We start from the raw sequence: 19,994 nt of genomic DNA, 5'->3' as shown, positions 1-19,994 counted from the left end.
TAAAATAATATGAGCATACCATCTGTTGCAGAAAAGGTAATTTACAAAATCAAACACCAATTCATGGTACAAGTTGTCAGCAAGTTAGGAAGAAAAGGGAATTACCTCAATTTGATAAAGAGCATCTAAAAAACAAACCCCTCACATTTAATCATATAAGACTGAATGCTTTCACCTTAAGACCACTGGAAGTTGTCATTGTTGCAAGAAAACAAGAAATAAAAGGCATACAGAATGAAAGGAAAAAAGAGCTGTCTCTGTTTGCAGATGACATGATTATCTATGCAAAAAAGTCCCCCCCAAACCCACCTGATGAAATAAAATTTATAGGGCTTCCCTGGTGGTGCAGTGGTTAAGAGTCCCCCTGCCAAACGAGGAGACACGGATTCGAGCCCTGGTCTGGGAAGATCCCACACGCCGCAGAGTAACTAAGGCCGTGCGCCACAACTACTGAGCGTGCACCCTGGGGCCAATGAGCCACAACTGCCGAGGCTCACGGGCCTAGAGCCCGTGCTCTGCGACAAGAGAAGCCACTGCAATGAGAAGCCTGTGCACCGCAAAGAAGCGTAGTCCCTGCTCGCCACAACTAGAGAAAGCCCGCATGCAGCAACAAAGACCCAATGCAGCCCAAAATAAATAATAAATAAATAAATAAATAAATAAATAAATAAATTTTTTAAAAAGAAATAAAATTTATATTTAAGGCAGGACAAGAAATTTAAACATAAAATTCTCTCTGTCCATTTGGGTCTCCTCCCTTCCCCTTCAGTGTGCAATGTGCATCTGCATTATATATTAACCATACCTCCTCAAAGATGGGAATGCCTGCCCAGCTATAAAGATCAATTTCTTTTCTTTCTTCTGATGCCGGGAATGTAACTTCTTAGATTAACATTCTTTCCCAACTCTATAAGGGGTCATAATGACTCACTGCTTGCTTTGTATATGTTTACCTGGACTATGTATCTTTGGTGAACTTGGTGCAAAATGTCATTTTGACATGTGATCCTTTGTCTCACAAATGTATATGATTGTGCCCTTGACTTCTAATAGGCAGAACAGTTCTCAGAGCTTCTGAGAGTCTGTCTCCTGGGTTATAATCCTCAGTTTGGCTTGAATAAAATTCTCTGTTTTCTTCTTAACTTGATTGTTAATGGAACTTTCATCGACAAGCCCCACAAGAATTGACAAGTGAGTTCAGATAGGTTGGAGAATAAAAGACTAAGGCACAAAAGTAAAGCCACACTTCCATATATTAGCAATAAACATGTGGAAACTAAAATTTTAAGACAATACTAATTACAGTCGCTCCCAGAGGAAATGAAATCCTTAGGCATACATTTAACAACACATGTTTAGCATCCATATACTGAAAATTACAAAAGTTCTGGTGGAAGATATCAAAGAAGACCCAAATATGCAGCAAGTCATACTGTGTTCATGGATTGGAAGACTTAACGTTGATCTATAGGTTTAATGAAATTCCAATCAAAATCTGAGCAAGACTTTTGTGGTCATAGACAAGTTTATTTATAAAATTGACATACAAAGGCATTGATCCTAGAGCAACTAAAACCATCTTGACAGAGAAGAAGAAAGTAGGAGGTATCATTCTATCCAATATCAAGGCTTAGGCAGAGTAGACAAGGCAGTGTGGTATTAGTGGAGGAATAAAGACATATCAACTGTACAAATTAGAGAACCTACAAATGGACCATACAGATATACTCAACTGATTTTTGACAAGGTCCAAAGTAAACTAAAGGAGGGACCCTTGTGGTGATGGAACTGTTCAGGATTTTGATTGTAGTGGTGGATATGCAAACCTACACTTGTGATAAAATTGTATGGTACTACACACACACACACACAAACACACACACACACAAATGCTTATAAGTAAAACTGTGCAATTAGAATAACATTGGATGTACCAATGTCAATATCCTGGTTGTTGATATTGTGCTGTAAGTTTGCAAGATGTTCCCCTTGGGGGACACAAGATAAAGGGTACGATGAGATCGCTCTAAGTAATTTCTTGAAACTACATGTGAATCTACAATTACTTCAATTAAAATTTCCATTAGAAAATCTATTAGCAGACTGAATTCAGCAGTATATGAAAAGAATTAAAACCATGACCATGTGGGATTTGTTGCAGGATGAAAGGCATTTAAGTTTTTAAAAATCATCAATATCACCCACCAAAATAACATGGTAAAGGAGAAAAATCCCATGATCATATCAATTGATGCATAAATAGCATTTGAATAAGTTTCCTATGCATTCATGACAAAGACTCTCAGAAAACTAAGAAGTGGAGAAAACTTTCTCAAATTCATAAAAAAGCATCTACAGAATACCTACAACTAGCTTCATACTTAATGGTAAAAGAATGAATACCTCATAGATCACAAAAATGCAAGGATATTCACTCTCACCACTCTCATTTAACGTATACTGAACACTCTACCCAGCACAATAAGACAAGAGGAAGAAATAGAAGTCATACAGATTGGAAAGTAAGAAAGAAAATTGTCCCCATTATCAGCTGACAGGATGATCTACGTAGAAAAGACCAAGGAATCTACAAAACCCCTCCTAGAACTGATAAGTGAGTTAAGCAAGGTCCAGGATACAAGATCAACAAAGAAAAATGAATTGTATTGCTGTAAAATAACTACTAAGGGTATGTTCATATTGAAAGTAAAAGTAGAAAATCATAAAAATCACTTGTAAATTAAAATACTTAGGTCTAAATTGAAAACAAAAATGTTAGGACTTGTATTCTTAAAACCACAAGATGCTGATGAAAGATACATTAAAAAACACTTACATGTAAACAGTGCTGCAGTGAACATTGTGGTACATGTCTCTTTCTGAATTATGGTTTTCTCAGGGTATATGCTTAGTAGTGAGATTGCTGGGTCATAGGGCAGATTTATATTTAGTTTTTCATTTTATAACATCTCTATTGCAGTATAATTGTTTTACAATGGTGTGTTACTTTCTGCTGTATAACAAAGTGAATCAGCTATACGTATACATATATCCCCATATACACTCCCTCTTGCGCCTCCTTCCCACTGTCCCTATCCCACCCCTCTAGGTGGTCACAAAGCACCAAGCTGATCTCCCTGTGCTATGCGGCTCATTCCTACTAGCTACCTATTTTACGTTTGGAAGTGTATATATGTTCATGCCACTCTCTCACTTGGTCTCAGCTTATACTTCCCCCTCCCCGTGTCCTCAAATGCATTCTTTATGTCTGCGTCTTTATTCCTGTCCTGCCCCTACGTTCTTCAGCCCCTTTTTTTTTTTTTTTTTTTAGATTCCATATATATGTGTTAGCATACAGTATTTCTTTTTCTCTTTCTGACTTACTTCACTCTGTATGACAGACTCTAGGTCCATCCACCTCACTATAAATGACTCAATTTCGTTTCCTTTTATGGCTGAGTAATATTCCATTGTATATATGTGCCACATCTTCTTTATCCATTCGTCTGTCTATGGACACATAGGTTGCTTCCATGTCCTGGCTATTGTAAATAGTGCTACAATGAACATTTGGGTACATGACTCTTTTTGAACTATGTTTTTTTCAGGGTATATGCCCAGTAGTGGGATTGCTGAGTCTTATGGTAGTTCTATTTTTAGTATTTTAAGGAACCTCCATATGTTCTCCATGGTGACTGTATCAACTTACGTTCCCACCAAGAGTGCAAGAGGGTTCCCTTTTCTCCACACCCTCTCCAACATTTATTGTTTGTAGATTTTTTGAGAATGGCCATTCCAGCCAGTGTGAGGTGATACCTCATTGTGGTTTTGATTTGCTTTTCTCTAATGATTAGTGATGTTGAGCATCCTTTCATGTGTTTGTTGGCAATCTGTATATCTTCTTTGGAAAACGTTTATTTAGGTCTTCTGCCTATTTTCGGATTGGGTTGTTTGTGATATTGAGCTGCATGAGATGCTTGTAAATTTTGGAGATTAATCCTTTGTCAGTTTCTTCATTTGCAAATATTTTCTACCCTTCTGAGACTTGTCCTTTCGTCTTGTTTATGGTTGCCTTTGCTGTGCAAAAGCTTTTAAGTTTCATTAGGTCCCATTTGTTTACTTTTTTTAAATTTCCACTTCTCAAGGAGGTGGGTCAAAAAGGATCTTTCTGTGATTTATGTCATAGAGTGCTCTGCCACTGTTTTCCTCTAAGAGCTTTGTCGTGTCTGGACTTAAATCTAGTTCTTTAATCCATTTTGTTTTTATTTTTGTGTATGTGTTACTAAGTGTTCTAATTACATTCTTTTACATGTAGCTCTCCAGCTTTCCCAGCACCACTTATTGAAGAGGTTCTCTTTTCTCCATTGTATAATCTTGCCTCCTTCATCAAAGATAAGGTGACCATATGTGCATGGGTTTACCTCTGGGCTATCTATCCTGTTCCATTGATCTATATTTCTGAACCAAAAATGGTTCTGATGAACCCAGGGGCAGGACAGGAAAAAAGCTGCAGACGTAGTGAATGGACTTGAAGACCCAGGAGGGGGAAGGGAAAGCTGAGACGAAGTGAGAGAGTGGCATTGACGTATATACACTACCAAATGTAAAATAGATAGCTAGTGTAAAGCAGCTGCATAGCACAGGGAGATCAGCTTGGTGCTTTGGGACCACCTAGAAGGGTGGATAGGGAGGGTGGGAGGGACCCGTGATAGGGAGGGGATATGCAGATATATGTATACATATAGCTGACTCACTTTGTTATACAGCAGAAACTAACACAACACTGTAAAGCAATTATACTCCATTAAAGATGTTAAAAAAAGAAAAAAGCCTTAAATGAAGTGGCATGGGCACACATGTCCATGGAGAGGAAGACTCAACACAGTAAAGAAGTCATTTCTCTTGTAACTACAACACAGCTGTAACTCAATTGCTTTCATAGTCCCAACAAGATCTTTTGTAGATATTCCCAAGACTATTCTAAAATTTTTATTGAAAGGCAGAGGAACTGGGAGAGCTACAACAATTTTCAGAAGGCAGAATAAAGCAGGAGGTATCCCTACACTATCTCAAAGTATATTATACAGCTACCGTAGTCAAGAATGTGTTGTACTGGCAGAGGAATAGATACATAATCCATGGAACAGAATAGAGCACCAAGTATGGCCAACTAATTTTTGACAAACCTGCCAAAGCAATTCAATGGAGGAAGGATAGTACTTCCAACAAACGGTTACTGCAAAAATTGGCTATCCATAGCAACAACAACAACAACAAAAAATCCATTCAAAGCAAACTTCACAACTTATAAAGAAATTAATACACAATGGATTGGGGCATCACTCAGATGGAAAGGGGGATAATCTACTGGCGGTCATAAGCTTACTGGTCTGAAAAAAGTTGGATCTTGATATAACGTTCTGCTATCATGGGTATATACACAGTGTTGCATACAGAGGGAGGAGAAGTAATTGGCCCCATCCAAGGTTAAGGAGGACTTTACTGGGGAGTTGTTTCTTTCCATCAGACCCTACACATCCTCAGGATTATACTTCATTTCATAAGGCCTCAGTTTCCTATAACAGTTTCTAGAACAGAGCATTATTTTGTCATGCACACTCAGTGGTGCAAGTTAATTATCTGGTGTTCTGGGTGGCATAGCATTCTCCTCCTCTCTGGTTCATCACCCATGATAGGCCAGTAAAGGTGACCACTCAGAGTCTTAACTGTGCAAAGTGTTCTGCATTCCTCAGGACACAGGGCTCCCTCTCTCCCAGAAGCCATGAATCTCCTGATGCTGACCTTCATGATATGTGGGTTACTAAATCTGGTGACCAAAGGTAATGGAACCCTACAATGGAGAGATGATGGAACTCGGAGGAGTTGTCGACCCTGGGCTCCCAGGTGTCTTGAAGGGGAAAGAGAGTCCACAGGAAAAGCCTTGGGCCAATAAAGAGCAGCGCAAGTGCTCTTATGATGGCATGCTGGCAGCTCCATGTCCCTGCTCTCTAAGAATCTGTTGGAGACATTTATGTACTTATTATTATGTACTTATTATTTTTGCTAAGAAGTGTATTTATGTTTCATATACAAGTATATTCTATACAACCATTCATAGACATAAACCATTCAACATAAAATTCCTAGACATGCACCTTATTCCTCTCTGCTTAGTGCATTGTCAAATTCTGAATATTGCAAATGTTTAAAATGAAGGAAAATATCTAAGTTTCTAATATTTTCTATTTCTTTGACTATGGAGAAGTCAAACTTCAAATATATATTTATCATGTATTTCGATTTTTCTGTAAAGTGTGTGGTTCTGCTTATTTTTCTCTTTTATTGTGAGGGCGGTAGATTTGTTTCCTGCTGATTTATAAATTTTTGCTTATAGGTTCTATTTTGCAACTTAGCTATTTAATGTTTTGAGTGTATTTTTCTGTTTTCAATTGAGATGGCACCTGAGGGTTTTGTAAAGAAACATTTTACCAAGCCAAACTGTCCATCAGTGGAGTGCTGTTAATAGCTATATTTAAGTTGATGCTACCTGATTCCGTATCTGTTTTCCTTCTTCCTTTTTGTTTTCAGAGAGAATTCACACGAGGGATAATGTTTTGGCTAGATGGCTTATGTGCCTGAACTAATACCATTGTAATTCATATTTTTTAGATTTATGATTTTGAAATATTGGTGATGGAGGTCATAAGTCCTAATGACATAATAATTCCAGACTGAGGAGCTTTGAAATAAGTGATGGCTGCCATTCTAAAAAAAAAAACAAAAAACATTAAGTTATAGATTATTCCCAGTCACCATCATTGTATTGCTTAAGCCACATTCTTGGAACTATCTTTGATATTCTAAGCTGTGAGATCCATATCTACCAGGAAATCTATTACATCTACCTGCAAATTATGTCTAGAACCAACTGATCTCACCACCTCCATCCACTGCTACCGTTCTGATTCAAGTCACTATCATCTCCCACCTGTTACTGCTTCCTCATAGCTTCCTCACAGGTCTCTGTCCTTCTACTCTTGCCTCCTGTCGTCTTCTGTCAAGATAGCATAGAGTGTGATCTGCTCGCACTGGAAGTCAGACCATGTACCTCTTCTGCTCAGATCTCTGCAGTGGCCCCCTCTTCACTCAGAACAATAACCAGCGTCCTTACCAGACAGTGGCCCACCAGGCCCTCCATGATCTGGTGCTTATGACCTCTCTCACCTCATCTCCCATCACTCTAGTCCTCTAGTCCTTGCTCACTTTGCCAGAGCCACACTGGCCTCAGTGCCCTTCCTCAAACATGCCAGGCTTGCTCAACCCACAGAGTTCTGTTTTTTCCTCTGCTTAGGATGCACTTGCCCTACATAGTGGTGTGGCTACTTCCTTCACCACCTTCAAGTCACCGTTTAATTGTCACCTTCTCTCAAGACCTCTGCTAACTGCTGTTTAAGAAACTGTCATCTGCCCCCATGACACACCAAATAGATTCCACTTAAATCTATTCTCTCTTATTTCTGAAAACCACTTATCATCCTCTCACATACAGGATAATTTACTTGTTTTCTTTAGTGTCTGTTTTCCTCTGCTAGAAAGTAAGCTCCATGCGATTTTGTCTGCTTAGTTCACAAAGGTACCCCAAGCACCTAGAATAGAGTCTGTACCACAGTTAGGGGCTCAAACCTCTGTTGAGTGATGGGCTGTACTCGAAATTTTAACTCTGGGGGGAATAGTTGAAAAGGAGTAGTGAGCAATGCAAGTGAGAGGCAAGTTTAAAGAAGAATTGACAGAACAAGATGATTTAACGTGTTTGGGAATGGAGGAGAAATGCTGACAGGACTCAGATTTCGAGGCTGAGCACCCTGGAGGAAAAAAAAAAAAATACATAGAGAGGTAATCTTTGTAGAAGTGAGGAATGAGGAAGCAATGTTAGACTTTGTCCAGGATGAAAGAAGTGGTACAGCTACCCTCGAAACTTACAGAAAATTCTACCAAGGGCAATAGAATTAGAGCCAGTAAAATAATAAGAGAACAATGAATCATTGGAGAAGTTGGGATAAAGCCAACATTCCCAGGGTAGGAAATAGGAGCCAAATTTTCGTTGTGCTCTCTCTCTCTATCTCAACCCACGAAAGGTACTTTTCATACTTTATCAAATTAAATGCAAAAAGGGTTGTTTTGAGAATTACTTGACCTTCTTCATACATCCTTGGCTTCCTCCAACATAGAGCCTTTGCACTAGCTGTTTCCTAGAATACACCAACCTTGGTGCTTCTCGGGTGGTTTGCTGAGAAAGATGGTCATATAGTTGCTTGATAAATGATCATACAATGGAACAGATTAGTTTCACGGTAGATGCCTATCCTCCCTCCTCCAATGAATTATCACGCTGCTTAGAAATCCTACTGTATTTCTTGTGTGAGCTCATCTTTCCTGTTTCCTAGACCACTTTTTTTCACTGACCTTTCTTTCTTTTCAATTCTCCTGCTCCACTCCTGTCTGTGATGTTCCCTCCCAGCTTAGGACTTTACCCCACATCTCAAGATTTTAAAAATTCAAATGGCACTTTTTCTTTTTACCGCTGCCAACACTCATACCAGTATGGCTTTGCACCCATCTTCTCTTTCCCTCTTGACATAGCTGAGGAAGTGTGCTTCTCCATATCACATACAGTCAAGTGCTTTATGTGTTCTTAATCCTTGTCACCTAATCAAGGACTATGCCCTTCTTTTGCCTCGTTTCCCTCTTCTACGTTAATCTCTCCCTTTCTACTTGTTCCTTCTTAATATTTGCAAACATGCTCTCTTATTTCCCGGCTTTCAAAACAAACCTGAAAAACCTTCCCTTGACTCCATATTGTCCTCCAAGTGCTTCTCTATTTCTCTGCTCTTCCTCACAGCTAAACTTCCTAAGAGTTTGGTCTCCAGGTGCTATTTCCACTTCTCATTCACATGTCAACCACTTCACTTCTGTTTCTCCTCTTCCTACCACTCTGAAGATTACCAGTGACACTCATCATGTGAAATGCAATGGAGGCTCCAGCTCCTGCTTTATCTCGCTCAACCTCACAGCAGTATTTGCCTACAAGTGTCCACGCGTTCCTTTAGGATACGTTTTCCTCACTTGCATAATCTAGTCATACCTGATACAACTTTCTTTGTATCCCTTTGGCATTTGCCATTTTCATGCACACCAGCGTGACCTGTGCCTGGCAGTATCCTCAAAGCATGGTCGATTGCTTGCAAATCAGTCCTGTACGGGGCAGTCCGGAAATGACAGGGAATTGTCAGCTCACTCTGGTATCATCTATCAACTACTGGATGGTGGAAAAATATTCCAGCTCCTCTGACCCTCAAGAAGGATAAATTGGACCTTTATCCTAGCCATACACTAATTGCCAGATTTCCCCATGGGGTCATGCTCTAGTCAATCACAGTGGTAACTAACTGTATAACTCTCCTCTTTTTGGCTGTCTTATTTCCCTAACTTCCCCATTTCCAAACTGATTTTGGGATGTGGGAAGTGCTGAATGCCCTCAACTCATTTATTATACCGTAGTCAAAATTTATCCCAAGGTCTGCTTCTGGGAAAACTAATCTAATTCTCTAGTGTCTCATTCTCCTGTTTTGCTCTAAGTATCTGGCTGTTCCTTCTGAGCCTTCTCCTCCTATCTGAGCTCTCTATATTGACAGTCCCCAGAATTTATCTATGGCCCCCTTTTATCTCACATTATTCCAACACTATATGTACTTTATCTATAACTGTAGTTTTAAATACTATCCATAGCAATGATTCCACAATTTACATCTAGAATCCAAACTTGTCTACTGAGTTGCTACAGCTATATCCTACTGCCCTCTGGACATCTGAGGTATATTGTGTCATATACCCCAAAACAAGTACTTGTAACCACCTTTTTCTCTTCCCTCCAAATCGTGTTCTTTCCTCTGTTTACTATTCTATGAATAGCAAGCATCATGAATCTCCCCTATATCAGCTCAGAAATGTACTACTGTACTTGGATTTCTCCATCCTCTGCTGACCTTATATTCAAACAATCGATGTCTTTAGTCTGTTCGCTTCTTTGCAACTCTCACAGCCCTAGTTCCAGCCATCCTCATGTTTCACCTGGCCAAAGCTTCTAACGTGTCTCCCAGATTCTATTCCTCCTTTTCCCTTATCTAATTTCCATGTGAAATCCTAGCTAACTGTCTAAAACATGAAGTAAGTTAACTCACATGATGGTTTGAAATAAATAAAAATGCTTAATAATGGCCAAATTGACTAGGCAATGGCATGATTACTTCAAGCTCATTTTATCTCGTGCCCCTTTGCTCTTTGCACATTATACTTCAGACTCTTCAGCTTTCTCTTAATACCTTAAAGACACTATGCTGTTTCTCAACACTGGGACTGAGCATTTGATGGTCCTTTCCTGAAATAATCTTTGCCTCCTGTGTATCCTGTTGCCTCCTTTCATCCTTCGTGCCTTGCCGTGGCTCAACTATTAGCTTTACATATGTCTATCCTCTCTGTCTCGTTTTCTTCCTCCTCCTCCTCTTTCCTTCTTCTCCAGTCTTTCTCCTGCCCCCTCCTCTCTCCTTCTCTCTCTCCTCTCCCCACCACCAGCAATATCCTTGATGGCACATGTCACAGTTTTTAATATACAGGTTTAGTTTTCTTCTTTGTCTCTCCAAATGGCTTGTGGTATTTGTTATCATATTACTTTTGATGGCAATAGTAGTAGTTGTCAAACTTTGGAATTAATGTTTGTCGTCTTGTGGCTAGAATTTTTAAATTGACTGCTTGTTTAACCCTGCAGCTGGCTGGTTTGTTGAAAGATGCTGGAAGAATGATGTAGGACACTGCAGAAGACGATGTTTACATCTCGAAAGGTACAAACTTCTTTGTAAGAACAAGCTGTCATGCTGCATCCCCCTACGCAGTGACCACCCATACACTCAATGGCCAATACGTCCCACATTCAGTGAAGATGTAACTGTTGGATTTGGTACTCACGATGGTTTTCCTTTTTCTCCCATATCTGGGTTGAATGATGAGGTAACAATTAAAACAATTGAGACTGAAGAAACCAAGGTAACTGGGACCACTACTTCCAAGAGAGATTCTCCCTAGACTTTGACAACTATTCCTGAGAGCGTTGAGGGTACAACATTTTCTCATGAGCCTGAGACAGCAGATCTATATAATCGTTGGGACTAATATCCAGGGAGCCAAGTCTACAGATGTTATTTCACCGGGGACCGTTCAATCGAGAATTGGATGACATAGAGGTGGACATAATGCTACTGCCCAGGCAAGAACCGAGAGAATTACCTCACAATTAGAAATGTATAAAGAGAAGTGTATAGAAGATATAGGGATTCTTTATTTTGGGCTTAAATTCGTTCTTTGTTTTCCTCTGATATACTAATATACATGTGGTAATATTTGGCCTCAGGTGATATTTGTGTGTGTATTTTTCCATAATAAACAAACAAACAAACAAATAAATAAATACCACAGTTTGGAGTTGCCTGTATAGTTGAGACTGAAATTTTGATTTTAGTAATACCTGAAACACTACTATCATATATGGAAGAACCTATGAATGCACATAAAAAGTTCCAGACAAGTCCTCCCTTTCCTGTCCCTCTGTCCTCACCAACATTTATTGTAAGTGCTGACTTTAAATCCCTGTTTGTATCATGAGGTCAAATTTTGTTTAATACTTCAACCCAAAACAAACCCAGTTTTAGTTAGAAACTACCTCATTCACCACAAACACTGATTTAACTAGATAGAGGTGCACATGGGACTTGCCTTAAGAACACATCATATTAAATTAAGAGCTACATCACAAATTCTACTTATCTTTCCAATGCTCTTTCCACTCAAAAGTCTACTCAAAACTTCCAACTATGGTGGTCTCATTGCGTGCCTCTCCAGATGTTCATTTTGTCCACAAATACTAGTTGTGTGTAGGGGGTCTATGCTTTGTCTGCCTCTGTGCGTGTGAGTGCTGCTTGCACAGCAACTGGTGGATCAGCGACTTTAGTCTCTGACATCACAGAGAAGTAGTTATTCACTCTAAGGTTGACTAATTATTAATGTGCTGAGCTAAGGCTGGTGTGCTACTGAGAGCCACAGTCCCAGATGCCTAAAAGTCTCAGAATCAAGAAGGCTTATTCTCTAATTCTTTTTATTTTCTTAGGGTCAAGCTGCCAGTGACCCCAGCTGTGCATTTGATATTGGCCATCAGGCCACTAACCTTTAAGTAGACCTCATATTCCAATAGATCGTGGGCCTCTTGTTGGCTGACAAACTATCCTACTTTGCCTGGGACTGAGGGTTTTCCCAGAACACGGAAATTAGAGTGCCAAAACCAAAAAAGTCTTTAGCAAACCTGGACAAGGTGATCGACTTTTTTCTAGTGTACCTTGGCCTAAATAGCTCTTCTCCATTTCTTTGTATGGCTGACACCTCGTCACACAGGTCATATGCCAACCCTTCACAGAGGCATTCTTTCACCATAAAGACATCCCTAGGCCACCAGTCTGCCTCAGCCTAGAGTACTCTTCTTCTATACCTTTGCCTTAAATGTCACCTCCTTAGAAATAATCCTTGGCCACAAGACCACTTCTCACACTACTCTGCATTATTTTCTTCCATTCACTTAAATTCTTTGAAATTATTTTGTAGATTTCTTTGCTCTCCTTCTGAATTATTTTATCATTTACTTACATGTAGCCTGTCATCACCACTATAATGTACATAGAGTCCTTACACTGTGGTCCTGTTCATGGCTGCGCCCCAAGCTGTTAGACCAGTGCCTTGCGCATGGTGGATGCTCAGTAAAAATTTTTGCACTTGTTCATGAAATCATCTCAATCAATATGAGAAGATCTGACAATATAAAGTAGTAATCTTCAAACTGGGATACTGGTTGCAACATTTTTTTCCAAGATATGCATGTTGATAATTTAAGGGAAATATTTTTTTGACCCTCAAGTTTTTAATATCTTGTGATACTCAGAGCATTCTTTTTTTTTTTTTAAATTCGGTTATAGTTGCTTTACAGTGTTGTGTTAGGTTCTACTGTAGATCGAAGTGAACCAGCTATATGTATACATATATCCCCCCTTTTTTGGATTTCCTTCCCATTAAGGTCACCACAGAGCATCGAGTATAGTTCCCTGTGTTATACAGCAGGTTCTCTTTAGTTATCTGTTTTACACATAGTAGTGTATGTATGTCAATCTGAATCTCCCAATTCATCCCACCCACCCCCTTTTCCCTGTTGGTGTTCATATGTTTGTTTTCTACGTCTGTGTCTCTATTACTGCTTTGCAAATAAATTCATCTGTACCATTTATCTAGATTCCACATATAAGCATTAATAAACGATATTTGTTTTTCTCCTTCTGACTTACATCACTCTGTATGACAGTCCCTACGTCCATCCACATCTCTAAAAATGACTCCGTTTCGTTATTTTTTTTTAAACATCTTTATTGGAGTATAATTGCTTTACAATGGTGTGTTAGTTTCTGCTTTATAACAAAGTGAATCAGTTATACATATACATATGTTCCCATATCTCTTCCCTCTTGCATCTCCCTCCCTCCTACCCTCCCTATCCCACCCCTCTAGGTGGTCACAAAGCACAGAGCTGATCTCCCTGTGCTATGCGGTTGCTTCCCACTAGCCATCTATTTTACGTTTGGTAGGGTATATATGTCCATGCCACTCTCTCATGTTGTCCATTTTCTTTTTATGGCTGAGTAATATTCCATTGTATATATGTACCACATCTTTATCCATTCATGTGTTGATGGACTTTTAGGTTGCTTCCATATCACTTAACACGATCTTCTATCTCCACTTTGTAAATTTTTGTTTAACTTTGAAAGAAAATTTACCTCTCACCCCTTCTTTTTCTGACAATCATGGATTGCTCAGAGTGGAAAAACGTCCATGTGTCAAACCAGTCGATAATTGAAAGATTGTTGCTGGTATTCAGAAAGTAAGTAATCATAGACTTTGGATAACAAATCCTTTAGAAATTCAAGTGACTTTCCATTCTTCATTTACCAGAGCAATGACAGCAGGGCAAATCACCTGGTGGGTGATAGATCATTGTAAATAAAATTTAGTGATAGCTTACTATGGGATTTTGGGCATATAACTTGTAAGGACTTAAAAGAAATGTGTTCTCTCTCTCTCTCTCTCTCCCCATGTATCTATCATTTATCTATCTGCTACCTAATCTTTAAACTTTCACATTTACCTTTTGATGTGAATAAGATGTCTCAGTGATTACATTTTTAAAAATAAAAACTGGGAAGAAATTTGGTACTGACTCTCATCTCATCAGTAGAAAATAATATTCATCTACCTACACATAAGCTAATTGAGAGAAAGCAATATGTATTTACTAAGAGGATGCATTTGTAGTACAACAAAAAGTTATTCTTCATTAATAAATATTTTTCACATTTTATAATACATTTATGTGGCTTTAATCAATTTTGTTCCAAATATTGCAATAATGACTCAATCTTGAATATGCTGTTAAATATTTAGAGCCTTATATTTACACAGATTTCACAATAAAAATTACAATATATATCCACATTTTTGCAGAGAAATATGATAGAATTATCAACAGTAGACTTTCAAAGACTAAAATATATTACATTAAGGTCTAATTTTATGGGTATGTTGGAATAAAAACAAAAAGCTGGAATAAAAGTTTACAGAGAAAAAATGATGTAATATTATTAATTGTTAAGGAAATGATTCTTTGCATATTTATTAAATGGATTACTGTCAATAACAAATTCGATGCATTCAGATTGAATTGAAAATTTAAATTGTAATTTTTTACGTGTCAATTTTTATAACACACAAGTAATCACAGCATCTTATTATATAAATTTATGATAAAATATTTTATGTCTCAATTTAAAATTGTGTTAGAAAAAACACACTCTCAAAATCCAAAAAATTCAAAAAGTTAGGCTTCAAACGTTACCTGGTTCGGACTGATGATTGTTTTTCCAATACTCTGATCATTATGTTTAAAAAAAAAATTCCTGTATATTCCATTTCCATGATTATAGGTTTCACCATCATGCAGCATGATAGCTTTTGCTTTCTTTTCTTAAATTATTTTTTAATAAATGTTTATTATACCTATGTGAACTGCTAATTTTTAATCTAAAGCTCAGACAGAAGAAACTTGTTCAGGACCACATGGTTATAAAGGACAAGACAGAGAACAGAAGAAAAGGGAAAGCACAGGGAGGAAGAGCACAGATGAAATTAAACAGATATGACTTTGACTTTCAAGTCTACCACTTAGAAGTGACCTAATTTGGGCGAGTTACACACCTATCTGAGCCTCAGTTTTCTCATCTCTAAAGTTGGAACAGTATCTACTTTTCAGGGGTCTTGTGAGGATTCAAAGTTGTTCTTTTTCTTTTATTGGGGTATTGTTGTTTTACAATGTTGTGTTTGTTTCTACTGTACAGCGAAGTGGAGTTCCCTGTGCTATACAGCAGGTTCTCATTAGTTATCTATTTTATACATATTAACGTATATATGTCAATCTCAATCTCCCAATTCATCCCAACCCCCCTTTCCCACCTTGGTGTCTATATGTTTGTTCTCTACGTCTGTGTCTCTATTTCTGCCTTGCAAACAGGGTAATCTGTACCATTTTTTTAGATTCCACATATATAAGTTAAGAAATGATATTTATTTTCCTTTTTCTGACTTACTTCACTCTGTATGACAGTCATTAGGTCCATCCACGTCTCTATAAATGACCCAGTTTTGTTCCTTTTTATGGCTGAGTAATAGTCCATTGAATATGGTGGTATCTGTACCACGTCTTCTTTATCCATTTGTCTGTCAGTGGGCATTTAGGTTGCTTCCATGACCTGGCTGTTGTAAATAGTGCTGCAATGAACACTGGGGTGAATGTGTATGTTTGAATTATGGTTCTCTCTGGGTATATGCCCAGTAGGGGGATTGCTGGGTCATATGGTAAATCTATTTAAATTTTTTTTTTGCTTTAGTATTTTTAATCAAAAATAACATTCATTGTTTTTCATTACTATAGGAATAACTCATGTTTGTTTTCTAACATATTTATTGGAGTATAATTGCTTTACAATGGTGTGTTACTTTCTGCTTTATAACAAAGTGAATCAGCTATACATATACATATATCCCCATACGTCCTCCCTCTTGCGTCTCCCTCCCATGCTCCCTATCCTACCCCTCTAGGTGGTCACAAAGCACCGAGCTGATCTCCCTGTGCTATGCAGCTGCTTCCCACTAACTATCTATTTTACATTTGGGAGTATATATAAGTCCATGCCACTCTCTCACTTTGTCCCAGCTTACCCTTCTCCCTCCCCATGTGCTCAAGTCCATTCTCTACGTCTGTGTCTTTATTCCTGTCCTGCCCCTAGGTTCTTCAGAACCTTTTTTTTTAAAATCCATATATATGTGTTAGCATACGGTATTTAATTTTCTCTTTCTGACTTACTTCACTCTGTATGACAGTCTCCAGGTCCATCCACCTCACTACAAATAACTCAATTTCATTTCTTTTTATGGCTGAGTATATTACATTGTATATATGTGCCACATCTGCTTTATCCATTCATCTATTGATGGACACTTAGGTTGCTTCCATGTCCTGGTTATTGTAAATAGTGCTGCAATGAACATTGGGGTACATGACTCTTTTTGAATTATGGTTTTCTCAGGGTATATGCCCAGTAGTGGGGTTGCTGGGTCATATGGTAGTTCTATTTTTAGCTTTTTAAGGAACCTCCATACTGTTCTCCATAATGGCTGTATCAATTTACATTCCAACCAACAGTGCAAGAGGTTCCCCTTTTCTCAACACCCTCTCCAGCATTTATTGTTTGTAGATTTTTTGATGATGGCCATCCTGACTGGTGTGAGGTGATACCTCATTGTAGTTTTGATCTGCATTTCTCTAATAATTAGTGATATTCAGCACCTTTTCATGTGTCTCTTGACCATCTGTATGTCTTCTTTTGAGAAATCTCTATTTAGGTCTTCCACCCAGTTTTTGATTGGGTTGTTTGTTTGTTTGTTTGTTTTGATATTGAGCTTCATGAGCTGCTTGTAAATTTTGGAGACTAAACCATTGTCCATTGATTCATTTGCGAATATCTTCTCCCATTCTGAGGGTTGTCTTTTCGTCTTGTTTATGGTTTCCTTTGCTGTGCAAAAGCTTTTAAGTTTCATTAGCTCCCATTTGTTTATTTTTGTTTTTATTTCCACTTCTCTAGGAGGTGGGTCAAAAAAGATCGTGCTGTGATTTATGTCAAAGAGGGTTCTTCCTATGTTTTCCTCTAAGAATTTTATAGTGTCCGCTCTCACATTTAGGTCTTTGATTCATTTTGAGTTTATTTTTGTGTATGGTGTTAGGGAGTGTTCTAATTTCATTCTTTTACATGTAGCTGTCCTGTTTTCCCAGCACCACTTACTGAAGAGGCTGTCTCTTCTCCATTGTATATTCTTACCTCCATTATCATAGACTAGTTGACCATATGTGTGTGGGTTTATCTCTGGGCTTTCTATCCTGTTCCATTGATCTATTTTTCTGTTTTTGTGCCAGTACCATACTGTCATGATTACTGTAACTTTGTAGTATAGTCTGAAGTCAGGGAGCCTGATTCCTCCAGCTCCATTTTTTTTTTTCCTCAAGATTGCTTTGGCTATTCAGGGTCTTTTGTGTTTCCATACAAATTTTAAGATTTTTTGTTCTAGTTCTGTAAAAAAATGCCATTGGTAATTTGATAGGGATTGCAATGAATCTGTAGATTGCTTTGGGTAGTATAGTCAGTTTCATAATCTTGATTCTTCTAATCCAAGAAGATTGGATTTTATGGTGTATCTCACCATCTCTTTGTGTCATCTTTGATTTCTTTCATCAGTGTCTTATAGTTTTCTGAATACAGGTCTTTTACATCCTTAGGTAGGTTTATTCCTAGGTATTTTATTCTTTTTGTTGCAGTGGTAAATGGGGTTGTTTCTTTAATTTCTCCTTTTGATATATTGTTGTTAGTGTATAGGAGCACAAGAGATTTCTGTGCATTAATTTTGTATCCTTCAACTTTACCAAATCATTGATTAGTTCTAGCAGTTTTCTGGTGGCATCTTTAGGATTTTCTTTGTGTAGTATCATGTCATCTGCTCTGATAGTTTTACTTCTTCCTTTCCAAGTTGTATTCCTTTTATTTCTTCTTCTTCTCTGATTTCTGCAGTTAGGACTTCCAAAGCTATGTTGAATAATAGTGGCAAGAGTGGACATCCTAGTCTTGTTCCTGATCTTAGTGGAAATTCTTTCCATTTTTCACCATTGAGAATGATGTTTGTTGTGGGTTTGTCATATACAGCCTTTATTATGTTGAGGTAGCTTCCCTCTATGCCCACTTTCTGTAGAGTTTTTAATCATAAGTCGTTGAACTTTGTCAAAAGCTTTTCCTGCATCTATTGAGATGATCATATGGTTTGTATTCTTCGATTTGTTAATATGGTGTATCGCATTGATTGATTTGCATATTTTGGAGAATCCTTGCATCCTTGGCATAAATCCCACTTGATCATGTTTTATTCTTTTTAGTGTGTTGTTGGATTCTGTTTGCTAGTATTTTTGTGTCTGTATTCATCAGTGATATTGGTCTGTAATTTTCCTTTTTGTGATATCTTTGTCTAGTTGTGGTGTCAGAGTGATGGTGGCCTCATTGAATAAGTTTGGCAGTGTTCCTTCCTCTGCAATTTTTTGGAAGAGTTTGAGAACGATGGGTGTTAGCTCTTCTCTAAATGTTTGATAGAATTCACCTGTGAAGCCATCTGGTCATGGACTTTTGTTTGTTGGAAGATTGTTAAACACAGTTTCAATTTCATTACTTGTGATTGGTCTGTTCATATTTTCTATTTCTTTCTGGTTCAGTCTTGGAAGGTTATATTTTCTAAGAATTTGTCCATTTCTTCCAGGTTGTCTATTTTATTGGCATAGAGTTGCTTGTAGTAGTCTCTTATGATCTTTTGTATTTCTGCAGTGTCCATTGTAACTTCTCATTTTTCATCTCCTTTTTTACTGATTTGAGTCCTCTCCCTCTTTTTCTTGATGAGTGTGGCTAAAGGTTTATCAATTTTGTTTATCTTTTCAAAGAACCAGCTTTTAGTTTTATTGATCTTTGGTATTGTTTTCTTTGTTTCTATTTTATTTTTTTCTGCTCTGAACTTTATGGTTTCTTTCCTTCTACTAATTTTTGGGTTTTTTAAAAAAAATTCTGCTTTCTCTAGTTCCTTTAGGTGTAAGGTTGGATGTTTAGTTGAGATTTTACTTGTTTCTTGAGGTAGGATTGCATTGCTATAAACTTCCCTCTTTGAACTGCTTTTGCTGTGTCCCATAGGTTTTGGGTTGTTGTGTTTTCGTTGTCATTTGTCTCTAGGTATGTTTTGATTTCCTCTTTGGTTTCTTCAGTAATCTCTTGGTTATTTAGTAGCATATTGTTTGGCCTCCATGTGTTTGTGTTTTTTACAGTTTTTTCCCTGTAATAGATATGTAATCTCATAGCATTGTGGTCGGAAAAGGTGCTTGATATGATTTCAATTTTCTTAAATTTACCGAGGCTTGATTTGTGACCCAAGATATGATCTATACTGGAGAATGTTCCATGTGCTCTTAAGAAGAAAGTGTAATGTGCTGTATTCAGATGGAATGTCCTATAAATATCTCTTAAATCTATCTGAACCATTGTGCCATTTAAAGCTTGTGTTTCCTTATTAATTTTCTGTCTGGAAGTTCTGTCCATTGGTGTATGTGAGGTGTTAAAGCCCCTCACTATTATTGTGTTACTGTCAATTTCCCCTTTTATAGCTGTTAGCATTTGCCTTATGTATTGCGGTGCTCCTATGTTGGGTGCATATATATT

At 37.8% G+C, this 19,994-nt stretch overlaps 1 protein-coding gene across 1 annotated transcript; it reads left to right on the top strand.

The window, feature by feature from the left end:
* Nucleotides 1–5,782: 5,782 nt before the first annotated feature.
* On the top strand, nucleotides 5,783–11,136 carry LOC118880643 (beta-defensin 125-like). The gene is made up of 2 exons (XM_036824374.1): nucleotides 5,783–5,840; nucleotides 10,823–11,136. Exons 1-2 carry the CDS (start codon nucleotides 5,783–5,785, stop codon nucleotides 11,134–11,136), a joined length of 372 nt encoding a protein of 123 aa, XP_036680269.1.
* Nucleotides 11,137–19,994: the final 8,858 nt, after the last annotated feature.

Source organism: Balaenoptera musculus, chromosome 15 (assembly GCF_009873245.2).
Source record: "Balaenoptera musculus isolate JJ_BM4_2016_0621 chromosome 15, mBalMus1.pri.v3, whole genome shotgun sequence".
NCBI lineage: Eukaryota > Metazoa > Chordata > Mammalia > Artiodactyla > Balaenopteridae > Balaenoptera > Balaenoptera musculus.
The sequence above is the reverse complement of the archived record's forward strand: the minus strand, read 5'-3'. Positions and strand labels throughout refer to the sequence as shown.